At 33.2% G+C, this 18,382-nt stretch overlaps 1 protein-coding gene across 2 annotated transcripts in view; it reads left to right on the top strand.

Annotated features, from left to right (window-relative positions):
• OLA1 (Obg like ATPase 1) overlaps nucleotides 1-18,382 on the top strand; it is a 226,959-nt gene that overhangs the window by 127,835 nt on the left and 80,742 nt on the right. For both annotated transcript variants that reach the window (XM_031960438.1, XM_012544822.3), the window contains exons 6-7: nucleotides 10,127-10,207; nucleotides 10,482-10,579. In XM_031960438.1, coding sequence (XP_031816298.1) covers nucleotides 10,127-10,207; nucleotides 10,482-10,579 — 179 coding nt within the window. The remainder of the gene's footprint in view (nucleotides 1-10,126; nucleotides 10,208-10,481; nucleotides 10,580-18,382) is intronic.

Consider the following 18,382-nt stretch of genomic DNA (forward strand, 5'->3'; position numbering starts at 1 on the left):
GTTGTGCTTCCTTCTGCCTTTGTCCCAGCTGCTATATTAGTATTGGCGGTATCTGTACTTGTTCTCCATTCTTCCCCAGTAAAGTATTGACACCTTCCAAGCTGAGGGGCTCTGGACTCTGAGAACATCTTTTGATGTTCTCTCTTTTATCATTTTAGGACTGCCTAAGGAGATTTTGGGGGGAAGTCAGTGCCATCTAACTACCACAGATTGGGTCTATAGAGTATTTTAAAGAAATAAAACATCTGGGCATGTATTTAGGGAGCCATAGAAGTAACCAAAGACAAGGAAAAAAGATAACTGTGGAAACAATGTGCTGGACATGACTGAAGAGGAAAAAAAATCAAATGAACACCTATAGGGATTGGCCTTCAGAATCACTTTTTCAGAGAATGAAGTAAAGGAGAAAAGAGTGGAAGATTATGTCAAGGGGTTGTAAGATTAAGAGAACTGAACTGACATTAGAGTCAGAATACCTAGTTTCAAGTCCCAGCTAAACTTACGAATCTGGTGATAAAAGTCAAGCCCAGTGCTGTAAAGATCACTATTGTATAGGAACTTGGAAATGTAAAATCTATGAAGCAATAATGATAGATAGGAATAGTTAAATTTAATTCTAGCGATCACTGCATATACTACTGTGGGCAAGAATCCCTTAGAAGAAATTGAATCAATAAAAATAAAAGGATGACAAAAGCAGTACTGGGTTATAATTCCCCAAATGGCTGAATAACATCTCTTCAAAGACAAAAACCAAGGCAAAACCAGTCTAGTTTCACAGTAGTACAAGTCTATTCTACAACCACTGATGCCAAAGAGACCAAAGTAGACTAATTCTATGAAAACTTACAACACTTCATATGCAATGGGGAAAAACTAGAATCTTTCCCAGTAAGATCTGGAGTGAAGCAAGGTTGCCCACTGTCACCATTATTATTCAATATTGTATTAGAAACACTAGCCTCGGCAGTAAGAGTCGAGAAAGAGATTAAAGAAATCAGAATAGGTAATGGAGAAACCAAACTATCACTCTTTGCAGATGATATGATGGTATACTTAGGGAACCCTAGAGATTCTACGAAAAAGCTATTAGAAATAATCCATAACTTTAGCAAAGTTGCAGGTTTTATAACCTGCAATAAATCCCCATAAATCCTCAGCATTTTTATACATCACCAACAAAATCCATCAGCAAGAGATACAAAGAGAAATTCCATTCAGAATAACTGTCAACAGCATAAAATATTTGGGAATTTATCTACCAAAGGAAAGTCAGGAATTATATGAGCTAAATTACAAAAAACTTTCCACACAAATAAGTGAGACTTAAACAATTGGAAAAATATCAAGTGCTCCTGGATAGGTCGAGCGAATATAATGAAGATGACAATACTCCCTAAACTAATCTATTTATTTAGTGCTATACCAATTAGACTTCCAAAAAATATTTTAATGATCTAGAAAAAATAACAACAAAATTCATATGGAATAATAAAAGGTCAAAAATCTCAAAAGAATTAATGAAAAAAAAATCAAATGAAGGTGGCCTAGCTGTACCTGATCTAAAACTACATTATAAAGCAGCAGTCACCAGAACCATTTGGTATTGGCTAAGAAATAGATTAGTTGATCAGTGGAACAGGTTAGGTTCACAAGACAGAATAGTCAACTATAGCAATTTAGTGTTTGACAAACCCAAAGATCCTAACTTTTGGATAAGAATTCATTATTTGACAAAACTGCTGGGATAACTGGAAATTAGTATATGGAAATTAGGCATGGACCCACACTTAACACCTTATACCAAGATAAGATCAAAATGGGTCCATGATTTAGACATAAAGAACGAGATTATAAACAAATTGGAGGAACATAGGATAGTTTATCTCTCAGACTTATGGAGGAGGAAGAAATTTGTGACTAAAGACGAACTAGAGACCATTATTGATCACAAAATAGAAAATTTTGATTACATCAAATTAAAAAGCTTCTGTACAAACAAAACTAATGTAAACAAGATTAGAAGGGAAGCAACAAACTGGGAAAACATCTTCACAGTTAAAGGTTTCTGATAAAGGCCTCATTTCCAAAATATATAATTGACTCTAATTTATGAGAAACCAAACCATTCTCCAATTGATTAATGGTCAAAGGATATGAACAGACAATTTTCAGATGATGAAATTGAAACTATTACCACTCATATGAAAGTGTTCCAAATCATTATTAATCAGAGAAATGCAAATTAAGACAACTCTGAGATACCACTACACACTTGTCAGATTGGCTAAGATGACAGGAAAAAATAATGATGAATATTGGAGGGGATGCGGGGAAACTGGGACACTGATACATTGTTGGTGGAGTTGTGAATGAATCCAACCATTCTGGAGAGCAATCTAGAATTATGCCCCCAAAGTTATCAAACTGTGCATACCCTTTGATCCAGCAGTGTTTCTACTAGGCTTATACCCCAAGGAGATACTAAAGAAGGGAAAGGGACCAGTATGTGCCAAAATGTATGTGGCAGCCCTGTTTGTAGTGGCTAGAAGCTGGAAACTGAGTGGATGCCCATCAATTGGAGAATGGTTGGGTAAATTGTGGTATATGAATGTTATGGAATATTATTGTTCTGTAAGAAATGACCAGCAGGATGAATACAGAGAGGCTTGGAGAGAATTACATGAACTGATGCTAAGTGAAATGAGCAGAACCAAGAGATCATTATATACGTCAACAACGATACTGTATGAAGATGTAATCTGATGGAAGTGGATTTCTTTGACAAAGAGACCTAATTCAGTTTCAGTTGACCAATGATGGGCAGAAGCAGACACCCAAAGAAAAAACACTGGGAAATGAATGTAAACTGTTTGCATTTTTTTTTCTTCCCAGGTTATTTTACCTTCTGAATCCAATTCTCCCTGTGCAACAAGAAAACTGTTTGGATCTGCACACATACATTGTATCTAGGATATACTAGAACATATTCAACATAGATAGGACTGCTTGCCATCTAGGGGAGGGGGAGGAGGGTGGGAGGGAAAATCGGAACAGAAGTGAGTGCAAGGGATATTGTTGTAAAAAAAATTACCCTGGCATGGATTCTGTCAATAAAAAGTTACTATAATAAAAAAAATAAGAAAAAAAAAAGAAAACTTACAACACTAAAGATAACACCAATAAAAAGATGTCTCATTCGTTATAGGGATTGGAATGCTAACAAAAGAGTTCAAAAGATATTTGGAATAACACACAAGTTTGGCCTTGGAATATAGAAGGGCAGAGAGTAATAGAATTTCGTCATAACAAATACTTCAACAATACATAAGGCAACTCTACATACAGACATCAATATAGAAATCAGATTGATTATTAATTTAACAGCCTAAATATTAGACCTATATGATCAGTTAAAACAAGATCTGGAGGTGACTCTGGCTCAGATCATGATCTTATTTCAAATTCAGACAAATTGAAGAAAGAGATGTGAAGTAGAGGTGATTAAATAGATTAAAAGGATTAGTTGTAACAGATAGAGTGAATGAGGAACTAGGAGACAAGCAAGGAGACAAGCAAGAAAAAAATATTCCCCAAAAAAACCAAGAAAGCAAAAATGGTTTTATAATGAGGTTTTACAATTAAGTTGAGGAAAGAAGAAAAGGAGAAAGGGAAAGATGTACCCAAATGAATGCAAAATTCTGAGAATAGCCAGGAGAGATAAGAAAGTATTCTTAAATAAACAATGCAAAAATTAGAAGAAAACAGTAGAATGGGTAAAGTCAAGAGCTCTTGAGAAAATTAGTGATTACAATTTTATCATATAAAAATGAGCATAATAAAAACAAAAAAATGGTAGGAACTTAATTAAGGAAAAGATTCAGAAGAGGTGGCAAGAATACACAGAAAACTATATAAGAGAGATCGTAATATCAGAGATAATGAAGATCACATCATCTTACTGATTTAGAGCCAGTCAACTGGGCCTTAGGAAACATTGCTAACAATAAGACTAGTGAAAATAACAAAAGTCCAGCTGAGACATTTAAAATCCTAAAATATATTGTTGTTAAAGTGCTGCACTCAACATGTCAGCAAATTTGGAAAACGTGGCAGTGGTCAGTGGATTAGAAGAGATGAGTTTACTTCCCAATCCTAAAAAAAGGCAGTGCCATACATCAACAAGGTTGTGCTTAAGGTTCTGCAAGCTAAGCATCTGGAATATATGAACCAAGAATTATCAGAAGAACAGGCTGGCTTTGAGGATGCAGAGAAACTAGAGACCAAATTGCAAAAAATTTGCTAGATTATGGAGAAAGCAAGAGAGCTCCAGGAAAAAAAATATCTACTTTTGCTTCATTGACTACACTAACGTCTTTGACTGAATCACAGTAGAATGTGGCAAGTCCTCAAAGAAATGGGAGTACCAGATTGTCTTACTTTTCTCCTGAGAAACTTGTATGTGGACATATAAGATGCAATAGATCATGAAACAGATGATTGGTTTAAGATTGGAAAAGGAATATGAAAAGCCAGTGTATTATTACCATATCTAATTAACATATAGAGTACATCATGTGAAATGCTAGGCTGGATGAATCAAAAATGGAATTAAATTTGCTAGGAGGAATAACAACCTCAGATATGCAGGTGATACTACTCTGGTGGAAGAAAATTAAGAAGAATTATGATACTCCTTGATGTGGGTATAAAAGAAGAATGTAAAAGTTGGCTTGAAGCTTAACATCAAAAACCCTACAATCTTGGTAACTGATCCCATTACTTCCTGCCAAACGGAGAAAAAATGGAAGCCGTATTAGATTTTATATTCTTTGGCTCAAAGATCAATGTAGATTGTGATTGCAGTCATGAAATTAAAACTGACTTGCCTATTTTATATATATATTTTTTTCTCCACAATATGACCATCATTTTAATTTAAGACCTCATCACTTCTCCTCTAAACAATTATAATAAACTCTTAATTGATCTCCCTTTTTCAGGTCTCTCTCCCCTCCAATCTATCCTCCCCACAGATGACAAATTGATCCCATGCCCCAGCTTGTGGAGCCTCCTGTCTTCCTCTCCCTTCTGCCCCACCCCCAACCCCTAATTATTGTGTATCTCCTTGATAGATTGTAAGCTCTTTAAATTTAGGAGCTGGTTTACTTTTCAATTTGTATCTCCAATGTTTTTTCCTTTGCCCCATGATAAATCTTCAGCCTAAATCCTTTTATTGTGTAATCTTATATATAGTTGTTATGAATCAGAAAACCAGTAAGCAAAAGAGTATGAATAGATATGAAATAATTCCTCCTAAGTACTTAAGATGATTAAGCTTGTCCTTTTTCTTTTTTTTCCCTTGGTGAGCCTTAGATCAAAGGATTTGAAGCTGGAAGAGACCTTTAAAGATCATCTAGAAATGTAATCTACTTTTACAGATAAGGAAACTATAGCCATAGAAAGATAATGACTTGTTCAATGATATTGGGGTAATAGGGCTAAAGTTTGAGACCAGATCAGGTCCTTTCCATTACATCTCAATAGTGATACTATTAATAAGGGAAACATTACAAATAAAATTTCCATTGAATGGCCAGAGAAAGATTGGGAGCTCAGAAAATACGCATCAGACATTCTATTCAGATATTGGGAATATGGGTGAAGGGTACAAAAACTGGCAGCAAATATTGGACTGAGTGATAGAAGGAATAAACAATAATTATTAAGATTTAGAGTTTTAAATTTAAACATTTTGTGTGTGCTTAAGATCAAAGTTTGAGGAAAATGTAACTGGCTGAGCTGTTGAGTTAAACCTAAAATATCATAGATATTGAGATATATTTGAATTACATCTCTTTTGTTGTCAAACATTGATCACGTCAGACATTAGGAGAATTTTGCCTATAGTATGGTGAGTATAGACATATGACTGGTCAGTAAATACAGAAAACTGTTTCTAGAATTTAGAGAGAACATGAGTAAGGCTTTATCAAGAATTATAATAATGAAGTTACACTTAAAAGACAGCAAAGAGACCTGATGAGTTTGCTAGCCATGTTGAGATTAGCTACTACATAGTCAATTTTCTCTTATCTTGACTCCAAATCAGATCTTTTCTCTATATTTTTATGAGAAAGAAACAAAATACAAATACCTATGTATAAATTAATTTGCTTAAGGAAAAAAGGGCAAATTTAATGTTTTATAAGTTTGGTAACCTGGTTGAAGAATAAGCATGCATTCAGTGTTTGCAGTTTGCTAAGTACTGTGCTTAAGCACTTTACTAATATTACCTCATTTGACAATCACAACAATTTTAAAAGGTAGCTATTGTTGTTATTATCCTCATCCTACAGTAGAGAAAATTGAGACAAAAGTTAAGTGACTTGCCCATAGCTAGAAGATGTCTGAAACCAGATTAAACTAGGGTCTTTCTTTCTCCAAGCCTACAACACTTTACATTGTGCTATCTAGCTTCCTTTAATTGGGAGGCAATTTATTATTGAGGGTAGAGTACAAGACTAGGTATCAGGAAACTTGACCATTTTTCATGACTCTTAGGGCTTTTAAAGTGACAGAATTAGGTTGAAATTTTCTTCTTGCTCCAAAATTTCCAGGTATAGTTTTACAATTCTACCCCTTCTTAGCCTATAGATTTGTGCAATGATAATTGATGCTATTTATTCCCAATGCACTTTAGGTCCATCTCAAATTTTTAAAATTATGTTTGATATAATAACTATTTCATAGTTAAATTTTGAAATTGTGATCCAAATAATTCTGTTAGCCAAGAATTTTTAGTAAAAGAAAGACCTGTAACATTTCTTCTATTTATTCCCCCCCTCACAGTCACTATATTAATACAGGCTCTTCTTAACACTGCTCAAGACCTGTTAGCCTCATTTCCTAAAAAGTATCTTCCTAACTCTATTTTCTTAACTCCCCTAGTTTCAATATATTCCAATTGAAGTTTATGCCTAATGTTCTGCCTTTCTGTCTGTATCTCATATTACTCTCTCTGCAAATTGAATTACTCCCTTTTTCAAGTACTTTATGATTTCTCACTTGTTCTTAATTCAGATTCAACCCTTTTCCATGAAACATTTTCCTGAGTTCCTTCCCGTTGTAACAAACTTTCCCTTCATATTTCACACAGATTTTTTGTTCCTGTTTAAATGCACTTTTCTAAATAGATTAATGCATGTTGTACTTTTTAATTTTTTAAGCGAACTGCAAGTTTCACAAAAGCAGGAAATATTGATTTATCTTTAATTATAGTACACATTAGGTAATTACTTGTTTATTGAATTAATAGCTTTCTATATCATTCATAAAATTTCTCAGAATGAAAAAGTTATTTTCCAAATTTTTTTTTTTCAGGTTTTGTGTCTGAAAAGAAGTCATGTCACAACTTCATATTTTTGTTTCTTTCATTGAATACTATTGTCCAAGAATTTATTATCCAGTGGTTAAGTTACTCATGGCAAGCCTCTCCATATCAAGCTCAGTTGATTTCTCTTTAAACAACAGATTCTGGCTTTCCCTGTCATCATACTCAGTCTTCTCATTTTTTTTTTTTTTTAACAACTTGCCATACCTTATACTTCCCTCACAGAGCTGAGTTGCCTTCATGCATATAATTTTGTCTATTATTTTAAATTGCAGTTTGAAGCAATAAAATACCTAATAATATTGAGAGCTATGTATTTGTCTAGAGTAACAGATGCTTATCTTCTGAAGGAAATTTATAGGTTGACTTTAGATCAAAACTAGCTAAGGACTTTCAGCAAATGCAAATTGGATCTTCATGATTATTTAAAGGATAATTAGATTGGTTTTAGCTAAAAAAAAAAACAAAACAACCATTTCATATTTTAAAAAATATACATAATATCAACTCAGTGAGGCAGGTCCAGAAACTTAGGTATAATTTAGTTAATTGGCTCCAAAAGGCTTGAGTTTGGTTTTATGGGAAATATTTTATTGAAAGAATTCTAATTATATGTAATTCTCTTCTTTGCCTTCAGTTGGAATTCCATTGTCTCTAATGTGTGATATAATATATTGCACTGGAGGAAGACTTGAATGTCAAAAACCTTTTGTGACAAGGTTTTCAAATAATGCCAATTTTAAAAAAATCAAAATAGATGCAGTCAAAATTCCTTCACAAGTTATCAGAATTTGGTGAGGACCCCTGGTTTAAGATAAGAATGTCACACTTGCAAACAGCCCTCTTTAATTCACACTTTTCTATGAGTGAAGTTGGTTCCTTTTCCTAATTTTTTTTTTTTTTTTTTTTGGCTTCATTAAAAAATTTTTTTCACTTTTAATTGTGAAAGTAATGGGGCCAAATATAAGATGGTACTAATTTTTCTTTCCTTTTTTTGTATAATCTTGTTGCATGTCTCTACATAAACTGTTCTGGCCACTCATCATAGTAACCAGCTGGGCCATTTCACCTGCTGGAGCCATTAAAGAGGACTCTCTCCCCCTAGATTAATCCCCTCCGACATTAGTTTTTTGCACTGACAACTGGAGCAGGCATTCAGAATTTGCAGGTGGCCAGTGTGACGCACATAATTGCCTACAATTTTAGGCAATGAATAAAAATGGTCTACATTACTTGTCAAAGGTTGTATATGCAGTGCCAAGTGAGATCTATGGGAAGCCTTTTAGGGTTTAAAGAACAGTTAATAGCAAGGCTGCACAGTGCTTTTTTAATCATAATGCATTTGTAATATAGCACTTTGATCTTCTCCTTGTAGGAAATGGTGTTACATTAGCCACTTTTAAACATTTATGAGTGAAATTCAGTTATAGAAGAGTAAAAGTGATTATTCTTAGGCAGAACATGTTAGATTTCATTAAAAGTTTTTAGCTTGCCCCTTCCTTGTTAAAATCTGTGGGGAGTCTTATTCCTGGAGGGTTTCAAATCAGGATGTAAGGATCTAGGGCTTTTTCCTTATTTTTTCCCCTTCAGAAACAGCAAGATTTGGAAGGAAGGTATACTAAATATTGAGGTAATTTATACAAGTAGATGTTTATAGAAATAAATGACATTTGACCAAGTAAATACATTGATAAAAATCCAAGAAATTGATTATTTTAAAATAATTAATTGTATATTACAATAAGTTCTATGAGTACATTATTTAAAGCATTAGTCATAAATTATCTTTAACAAAAAACAGATGACTCTCAAATGCACTACTTCTGGAAGAGCCAAGTTTGACCTTTCAGACCCAAGAGCCTTTTATTAACACCTGCCTGTAAGGAGAACCTTGCCACACGCAGCTTTTAGATTCAGAACCACAAAACTGATGAGGAAAGGCTTGAAGGGTTCAGTTTGTGTCACTTGCTGTTTGCCGTTTCCATTTCACAGATGATTAATCTTTCTGTGAAGAAAGGCCAGAGAAACAAAGCACATTGGGCTCTTCCTGCAGTTACTCCTTCTGAATGCACACTAGCTTGCTAACTAAAAGGCCTTTAGATTTCCAGCAGAGAGAGATGTTCTGAAAGTGAATGCAGCTGGTTGGAGGTCACCAGTGCAAGGCTCTTGCCATTGTGTAATGGAGGCTTTGGCAGGTTTCACTTTTTTGGGGTGGGAGGGGTAGGAAGGAGGAGAAGGTGCTGGCAAAAATTAATTCGGAATAAAAGGGTCTTTGGGTCAGTTAAATTAATTTTTTGAAGGATAGCTTATCAATAATGTAGGTTCAGTGTCTGCTACCGTTTTTTAAAAGAAAAAAATGTAATTTAATTTCTTTTATCTATTCCTTCCTCTTAATTGTATGTTTATCTTGTATTTGGGTTCATCCACTTATGGGCAAATATTACCCTCTTTTATTTACTCTAAAATGGGGTTGTAGTGTATTGATTTTAAAATCTTTACAAAATTTTTTGTTGGTAAAATCCATTCAACATTCTTATTTTTAAAAAATACAAGTGTGTTTTACAAATATCCAGTGTTTTTAAATGACATTTAGTTTATCTTATAGAACAACAGAATTATTTTTGTCTTAAGGGTTAAAAAATGTTTATTTTAAGCATCAAAATTATATACTTGTACTTTATTTGAGCTAAGTATATGTTTATCTTTAATTGATTTCTTCTTAATCCTGTACAGGACATAATGTGCAAAATAAAAACTTGGGTTATAGATGAAAAGAAACCTGTACGCTTCTATCATGATTGGAATGACAAAGAGGTAAGCAAGAAATATCATGCCTCATGTTAGCTTTTTTCCTCTTCCTGGTTTTAAGGGAATAACTACTATTTTACAGTAATTATAATTCATTTAGACTTTACATCTATCTAAGAATACCATTCCCATATTGATGAATTTTCTTTAAAGATGTTTAATGATATTTAACATTTTTGAAATAAAATGACAAATTAAAGTTTTCTTTAAAATTATTTGATATTGTATTGTATACAAATATTATGTATTTTTAAAAGAATTCTTTCTTCCTGTATTTTAGATTGAAGTGTTGAATAAACACTTGTTTCTGACTTCAAAACCAATGATCTACTTGGTTAACCTTTCAGAAAAGGACTATATTAGAAAGAAAAATAAATGGTGAGTGCTGTCCTCCCCTCCTCCCCCCCTTGATTTGATAGATATTCATAGCAGACATCTTTCATATTCAATTATTTTATATTTTTGCATATTCTTTTTATATTTTTTCTTCCTCATTTTAACTAAGTTAAAAATGCTCCTGTAAAAAGTTGGTTTTAGCTTTTTAGTTGAAGACTTGCTGCTAATTTATAATAACATAAATTGTTCTTTAGTCATATTTTCTTCTTGATATCATGACTTATAAAAACATTCATATACTTTCCTCCTGATTAAATTACATTTAGATTTCCCTTCAATTTTAAGTATTCTTACTTAGTTTGCTCTTTGAAACCTCAGATTATATACATATATACATATCTCTATACATAGACACACATATACCCCCTTTTTTTTAAAGTTGGGAATTTGATACAACAATGTTGAATCTTTTTATAATACCAAATATCACTTACATCTATAATCTGCCATTTTTGATTTATCAGAATTAGCAATGTTTGATTCATGCACTTCAAAAAAAAAAGTTATATATATGCATATATCTGCATGCATGCACACGTACATATTTGCATCGTACAGAGATTGATTTGCTTCATTGGACCCACAGTATTTTCTACTATTAAGTCATCCAAACAAATCAAAACTATCCAAAGCAAAATATCTGAATTCTCCAAAAATACACCCTCTGTTTCTCCCTGTACTTCATTAAGTACTTAGATGCACATGGTTTCAATTTTCCATTAAAAATTCTCATTTCCATATGATATCAAAGAGTGAGAAGGCTTTAAACTGAAAAATAAACATTCATAGACTGGAAGCCAAAACAATAATTAATGTCAGATGGTTAACTCCAATAAATCATTAGAATAAATTCTGTGAAATTACTGCAACTAAAACTGCCCTGTTGATATTACTCTTAGACATTTTGTATTTTCTAATGCCAGAATGAACTTCTCCATTGATAACACTTTAAGAAATGCAAACTTAAAATAGAAAGTTTGTTGAAACTGACCATCAATCTATTTTTTAAGATAATATGATTGCAAGAAAAAAAAAATCAGTTCTGTCTTGTTTCGTAACCTTGTAAATATGATGATTAATATGTCAGATTGTTACTTTGGGCAAAGAATTTTAATTCATTATTTGACTTGAATGTAATAAATTTTAGCACCCTAGCTTTCAGTGTAAATGTTGAGTTTTCCTGAGGCTCAATGTAACAATACAGACATCAAAGTTTATAGGGAAAAGGATGAGTCAGTTTTCTTGCCCAAAAGGGCTCCTCACACCTGTATTTGGATGATTACAGGTAGAACTCACTGGCTCTAATTGTACAGTAAATACCATTTCCCAGACCCTAATGGTAGACAGACTGTTTGGGAGACGCCAGTCTGTGATTTAGCTGTCGCCAGACACCCCATGTTTTTTGTGATGCCAGTTGTGATGATGATATGGTTATAGCCAATTGAAAGTAAACCTTTTGTATAAATTACAAAATTTTAATTTTTAGGAATTTGGAGATATGAATTGGGCAGCCCCATAATACAAAGATTTAATTGATTTTTGTGTATAGCTAATGATCTAGTTAAAAAAAAATTCAAGTCTTGTGGACTTTATTGTAATTGTAGCTGAAAGATCAAAGACGGGTAACTGAGTGATGTTCCAGAAGAGAATTTACCACATAGCCATTTTCTGTACAGTTTCTGCCGCCTGCTGTTCCTATTTTCCCTCAAGCTAGCCATTGACTACCCCCTGTGCATCCCTGCTCGTAAAAAATGATTGAGGAAGTATTTGTCATGTATTTATGAGTGGGAAACATTGTGTGATAGGGAATGGCATCTACTGGAGCCAGAAAGATTGCCATTTTCCTTTCATTCAGACACTCTGCCATAGCTTTAAATCCTCTGTTTATGCAACATAGCTTTTTTATTAAAGTGCAGAATCAATTTTTATTATGAAAGATACTAACGGTGGGTTTCCATCTTTTATAGCAGTGCAAACAGATGTAAATGATTAGAATATATTTTACCACTAGATGCCTTTTAATTTGTGTCAGTTTTTGGTTCATGTTCTACATCTCAGTACCATGTGCACTAGTTGCTCTACTAGCAAAAAAGTTTTGTTTTTAAAGTTTAATGTGTGATGGTACTGTAACAGATTAAGGCTAGTGCAGGAAACAGGCAGTAGTAAATGTTTTCATAGGTCTTTTACAACTAGAAAACTACTTAAAGAGGGTAGAAATAAAGAAGGAAAGATTTTCTGATTGTGGGCACATTAAAAAAAAAAAAAAAAAAAAAAAAACCTAAAACTATTTTTGTTTTGGTGGATCACCATTTCAGAATTAATGAACATTTTAATAGTTAAAACACGCTTAAATTTAAATGGTAACAAGTTATTTTTCAATCCTAGAAGAGAAGAAAACCTTTTGAAAGATAACATATTGTGTATTTGAGTAGGTGTATTGACCTTTTTGCAAGATGTAAAAACTGGAATGGCTCCAAGCATCTACTCACCAGTTTTAACAATGTTGAATTAGTCATTCAGTTGATTTATGATTAAGAACTAGCCCCTGAAGCGAAGCTGACATGGCAGCTGTGTTAGTTGCACTTGTGTTATGATCAAATGACAGTAATCTTGATGTTATATGAAGAATTCACAGAAACCTTTTTTTAAAAATAACAAATTGCTATTTTTTGAATAGTTAAAATTATATGCAGAATTGTGATGGAGGGATAGGACTTTTCTGTATACTTCAAGATTTCTTTTTTCTAAACATCAGATTTTACTTATTCCTAAAATGGATGTTATATGCAGTATTAATTTTTAGTTGAAAATGCCTATTGAGCCATAGTGTCAAGCAATATAGGACATTGGATCTGTCAAACCATTGCTTAATTAGGAGTTTACATTTCAATCATTGCATCTTTGATGTTCTATTAGGAGAAGTATGTGGCATCCAATTATGAAATCAGGTGAACAAACTAATTTTAGATCTATTCTGTATCCATATACCAGCTTATTATAGTGAATGTTGCACTTTAGTATGCTTCTCCTTTTATTGAAAACCGATGATAAAGAAGCATCTCATTTCCTCATTTTTTATTCTATAAACCTAAATCCTTAGGAAAAAGGAAAAAATTTGGCCTAAATTTAGAATATCAGTATTTATAATACTTTAAAAAAATTTTATTACCATAATTTTTCTAAGGTAAAGTACTCATGTTTGCATGGTACGAAATTATGTAATCTGTGACAAACTAATATGACAAAGGTATATGCAAATATATATAAAGTATAGAATATGAATAAGAGCGATATGTTGACAAAATCTTTAAAATTTAGAAAGAAAAGTGTTATTCAAATTCATTTTGTGATTGTACCAAGCTTTTTTATACTGTGGTCCCAATTGTTCCTCTACCTCCCCCCCTAATGCTCCTTTTTTTCTGTTTATATTCAGATTATATTCCATTTGAGTATGTAATTAATATCTAAAAATAATTTGGAATTATTTGGGTAGTATGTGGTTGAAAGATGGGAAATTTGTGAAATGCATGTAATTTGGGGGAGGTGGGGAGGAAGACAAGGGTTGATCTCTAAGAGCCAGAGCTGCTACAACTAAGTGGGTGTGTTTTCACTTGTGATATATAATTATAAAAACATTTATAAAAAAGAATGTAAATTCCTTCAGGTATAAGTAGCTGATCTTCATTTTGTCTTTGTATTTTTAACACTTTACACATTATGAGCCTTTATTAAATTCTTATTGTTGAAATGAATGAGAATAGCTGTTCCTAAGTTGGAATTTAGAGTGTAGCTTATATTCTTTCAAATAAACTCTGTAGATAAAAATCTTACTGGAAAAATGTTATATGATTGATTTTAAAAGAGATTCAGTGTTTTCAATATAAGATTAATTTAATTAAATTCCACTGGTACACATCAAATCTGTTTCCATTTAGGTATGTAACTATATTACTTATTACATAATTGTATCTATTAGATGAAACAAAATATTTCAAAGATTCATGATTTTATGTCTGTGAGTATACTCTTTTAACAATACAGATTATAACTCACCCAGAGAGTTTTCTGAGTTCTTATGGCTAACAAACTTAATCATGTTTATATCCACAGTTTCTGGAAACACCTCTCTGAAATAAGCTAGCTTTGTCCTTGGACATAGAGTCCATAGCCAGCTCTGCTCTTTAAATCTTTCTTTCTTAGTATAACCCACTGAAATTTGTGCCCTAGAGGGATAACATTTGGGAACCTAATGTCATAAAGGGAAGGGAGAGGGAGTTAAGCATTTATAAAGTATTTGTTATGTGCCAGGTACTGCACTAAGTACTTTAGAAAGATTATCTCATTTAGTGACTTCATGATGCAGTAGATAGCCCTGGACTTGGATACAGGAAAATTTGAGTTCAAATTTTGCCTCAAGTATTTACCCATTCTATGACTAGATAAGTCACTTCTCTTTTTTATTCAGTTTTCTCATCTCTAAAAAGAATAAAGTGTTGGAGTTGTTATGCTTTCTACTTCTAAATCTATAACTTTGTCATTATATAATCCCATGGTTTCAGTGGGGAAAACCATAATATATTTGTATTGCTATTTTGTAAGGTTTCGTTATACCATTCATGTAATTCTTGCCTTAGAAAAATAAAAATGCTAACGCACAAGTTTTTTGTGTGATTAAAACATTTTCATTCTGTTCCTTATGGTTCATACTTTTTCATTGTCAACTATTTTTCCATGTGTCCAATATTACAATAATGGGTGTCACAGACTTCATTAATTATTTTGAATGTATTTGCTCCTATGTTTGAATGTCTTAGGGTAGTATTGACAAATTTCTTTTTACTCTACCAAACTTCAGTTAAAATATGCTTGGGTAAGGTATTATTGTAAATACAGGTTCACTGGTATCAGAAATTATATTTAAAAACATAGCATTTTATAAGTAAAATATTAAGCAAATGAACTTATTAACAAATAAAGTTACTACCTTTGCAAAGGAGCATATCAGCCTCTAACCTCCTTTTAACCTCTTTTAGTGCTAGGACTCGTGGTTATTGAATTCCTTTAGCCAAGAAGGTAAAAGAATACAATTGGACCAGGAAAAGTTTCTACTCAATGATTTCAGTTTGGTTATATAACAAAGAGAAGAGAAAACACTGAATTTACAAATAGAAGAATACAGTTTAATTAGCTAAAATCAAATTAATTCATAATATAAATCATAAAAAGAAAACCTTACCATATTGCATTTTTTTTTTTATTTGTTTATTCTGCTGGTTAGCATTTTCTAAATTCTTGTGGTTGTTCATTCATTACCAAGTTTTATGGTCCCATAGTATCCATAGGATTGTTCTCCCTCCTCCCCTCCCCTCCCCCCCAGCAAAGATTGCAGAATAACCAAATGTGAATTATTCATCAAGACATCTAGAAACCCCATAAATTTTAGTAGAGGTTGCATGGGTGTTGTTATGACCAGCATGATTAAGACTCTTCAGCCTTAGCTAAGCTGCTTTTTGGAAGACAGGCATACAGTCAGTCTGTTGTTGATTCTGAACTCAAAGCTTTTCTCCTAGAGTCTTGTCAATTTAATGAGATTAAAGAGATGAAACCACTGTTTGAGATTTTAACTGTGTATGAAGGACTCAAATTGGACATCCCTGAGGCATGAATGTTTGAAAGCATCCTGAGTGATTCATTGTGGGCAGATTGGATTGGATTGGATCAGACTAATATTAGAAGAGTCCCTTCTTAGTGGTGTTTGCTTTTGAGATATTTGCCCAAAATGAGGCCCTAAATTAAAGAAGAATAACTAGGTAGAGCTAAAAAAAAAAAAGGGGGTGGGGGTGCGCTAAGTTAAAAGCAGTAAGAATGATAAGGAAGTCTGTAGATCTTCCTAATAAGCAAAGGGTAATAACAGGCATTGAGGATTAGTAGTAGGTCTCTTACCCACATAGCCATCCATATGTTTTTGAGCACATTTCCCAAGAATGTGCCTATACTGTGGTAGAGTGGTGAAAAACCCTATTGATATACTAATATATACATAAAGATCCCTGCCAATTACATGTTGGCTTAGTTTTAAAATGTAATATTATCTATATTTTATTGCATTTTTATTTTGTTAAATATTTCTATTGACATTTTATTCTGGTTTGGGTAGTACTCAGGACTGTGGCCTGCACTGTGTATTTAACACTTCTCTTTTAGAGAATTGTTGAGAGTTCCAGATCTTAACCTTCTAGGAAGAAAAAAATGTCATCATGCTTTGACCCACATATGAAAGGCAGTGGCAGGTTGCATCTCAACTTAAGAGAAAAGGAAATGTAAGGAAGCGGAGCTATGTTCTATATTTTTGGTAAGATAAATGATCTGGGTTCTCTATAAAGGCTAATCATATTCTGATGTTCCCAGAAAATCCTTGAATGGGATCAAAGCTGTAATGCTCAGAGAAACTGAGCAAAATAGAGTTTAGAGAACAATTTAATAATTTATTAAAAGGGAGAGATTTACTGGGACCAAATGGATCCATGGTTTGGTCCCAGGACTGAATGACACTCTCATCTCAAAGAATCCAGCAGTGAATGTCAGATACAAGATTCTTTTATAGGGTAACAAGAACTATGACCTAATGAGGGAGGTACCTGGATGGGGATGACCCAGTGGGGAAAGGCACCTAGGATGACATAACGGGAAGTACTGGAGAGGCTCCTGATAGTCTAATGATCTAAAATGAATAAAGACCTTTATCCCATCAAACATGAGGGAATGATTATAGATAGCCTGAGGTCTAAGATAGAAGACTTTTATCCTAACATTAAAGAGGGAATGGTTATAACCTGAGGCATAGTAACTGAATAGGACAATTGGGGAAACTGGGTCAGGACATTAAAAGAGAACTGGGGCGCAACAAAGCAAGCCAAAATGATTATTGAGATGCCTTTTAATGTGAATGTAGTCAGTGTAAACTCAGTGCTTAGAGTGCTAGCCATGGGTTATTCTGCTTTCATAGGATCATCTTATTCTACTGTGGAAAATTGTTTTTATTGCAAACTGCATACCAGGAAGTGAGAAGTTGGTTTAACTATATAGGCAAGTCCTTAATCATATGGTTAATTTCCTCCACCTATGGGGACCATTGGAACTGTTAAGAAAATCCAAATGGGAAGCAAGGAAGTTGTGAAGAGCAAGAAGATTTTAGAAGAGTAGAATCATCTTCCTAGTAAGATAAAAGCAGCCTAAGAAATACTGGCTCCCTGCTTTAAAATATATATTCTCCCCTTTAGTATTTTCGCTTGACTGGATTATAGAGATCCTTACAATTAGACAATTCCTCCTAGTTAACAACAATCTATTTACTCATTTAATCCTGACAGCCATGTAAAGACAATCCCATTTTAGAGATGAGTGACTGAGGCCAATAGAGGTTGAGTTTCTTGTTCAAGATTACAAGGCAAGATGGGAATTCAGGGCTTTCTCATACTCTAAAAGTGAAAATGACTCAAAGAAGAGTAAGGGACATTCAACCGCAAATTAATTTAATTCAGTTAGGTTGATTTCCTTTTAATATATAACAGAGTTGGAGTTTTAACTGTGGGAAAATAGGCTGTTCTGAGTCTTTGTATAGGATGAGCCCCTATGCTCAATAGGCCTATAGTGCCACAGGGTTCTGGTGGTTTAGAGAAATGAAGTAGAAAAAAGAAAGATTAGTGTAGTTCAAAGAGAGACTTGAGCTACTTAAAACCTTTTTTTTTTTTTTTTTTTTCTCTATCTGCCTCCTGAAATTATGGT

The sequence above is a fragment of the Sarcophilus harrisii genome, chromosome 3 (genome assembly GCF_902635505.1).
Source record: "Sarcophilus harrisii chromosome 3, mSarHar1.11, whole genome shotgun sequence".
NCBI classification, from domain to species: domain Eukaryota; kingdom Metazoa; phylum Chordata; class Mammalia; order Dasyuromorphia; family Dasyuridae; genus Sarcophilus; species Sarcophilus harrisii.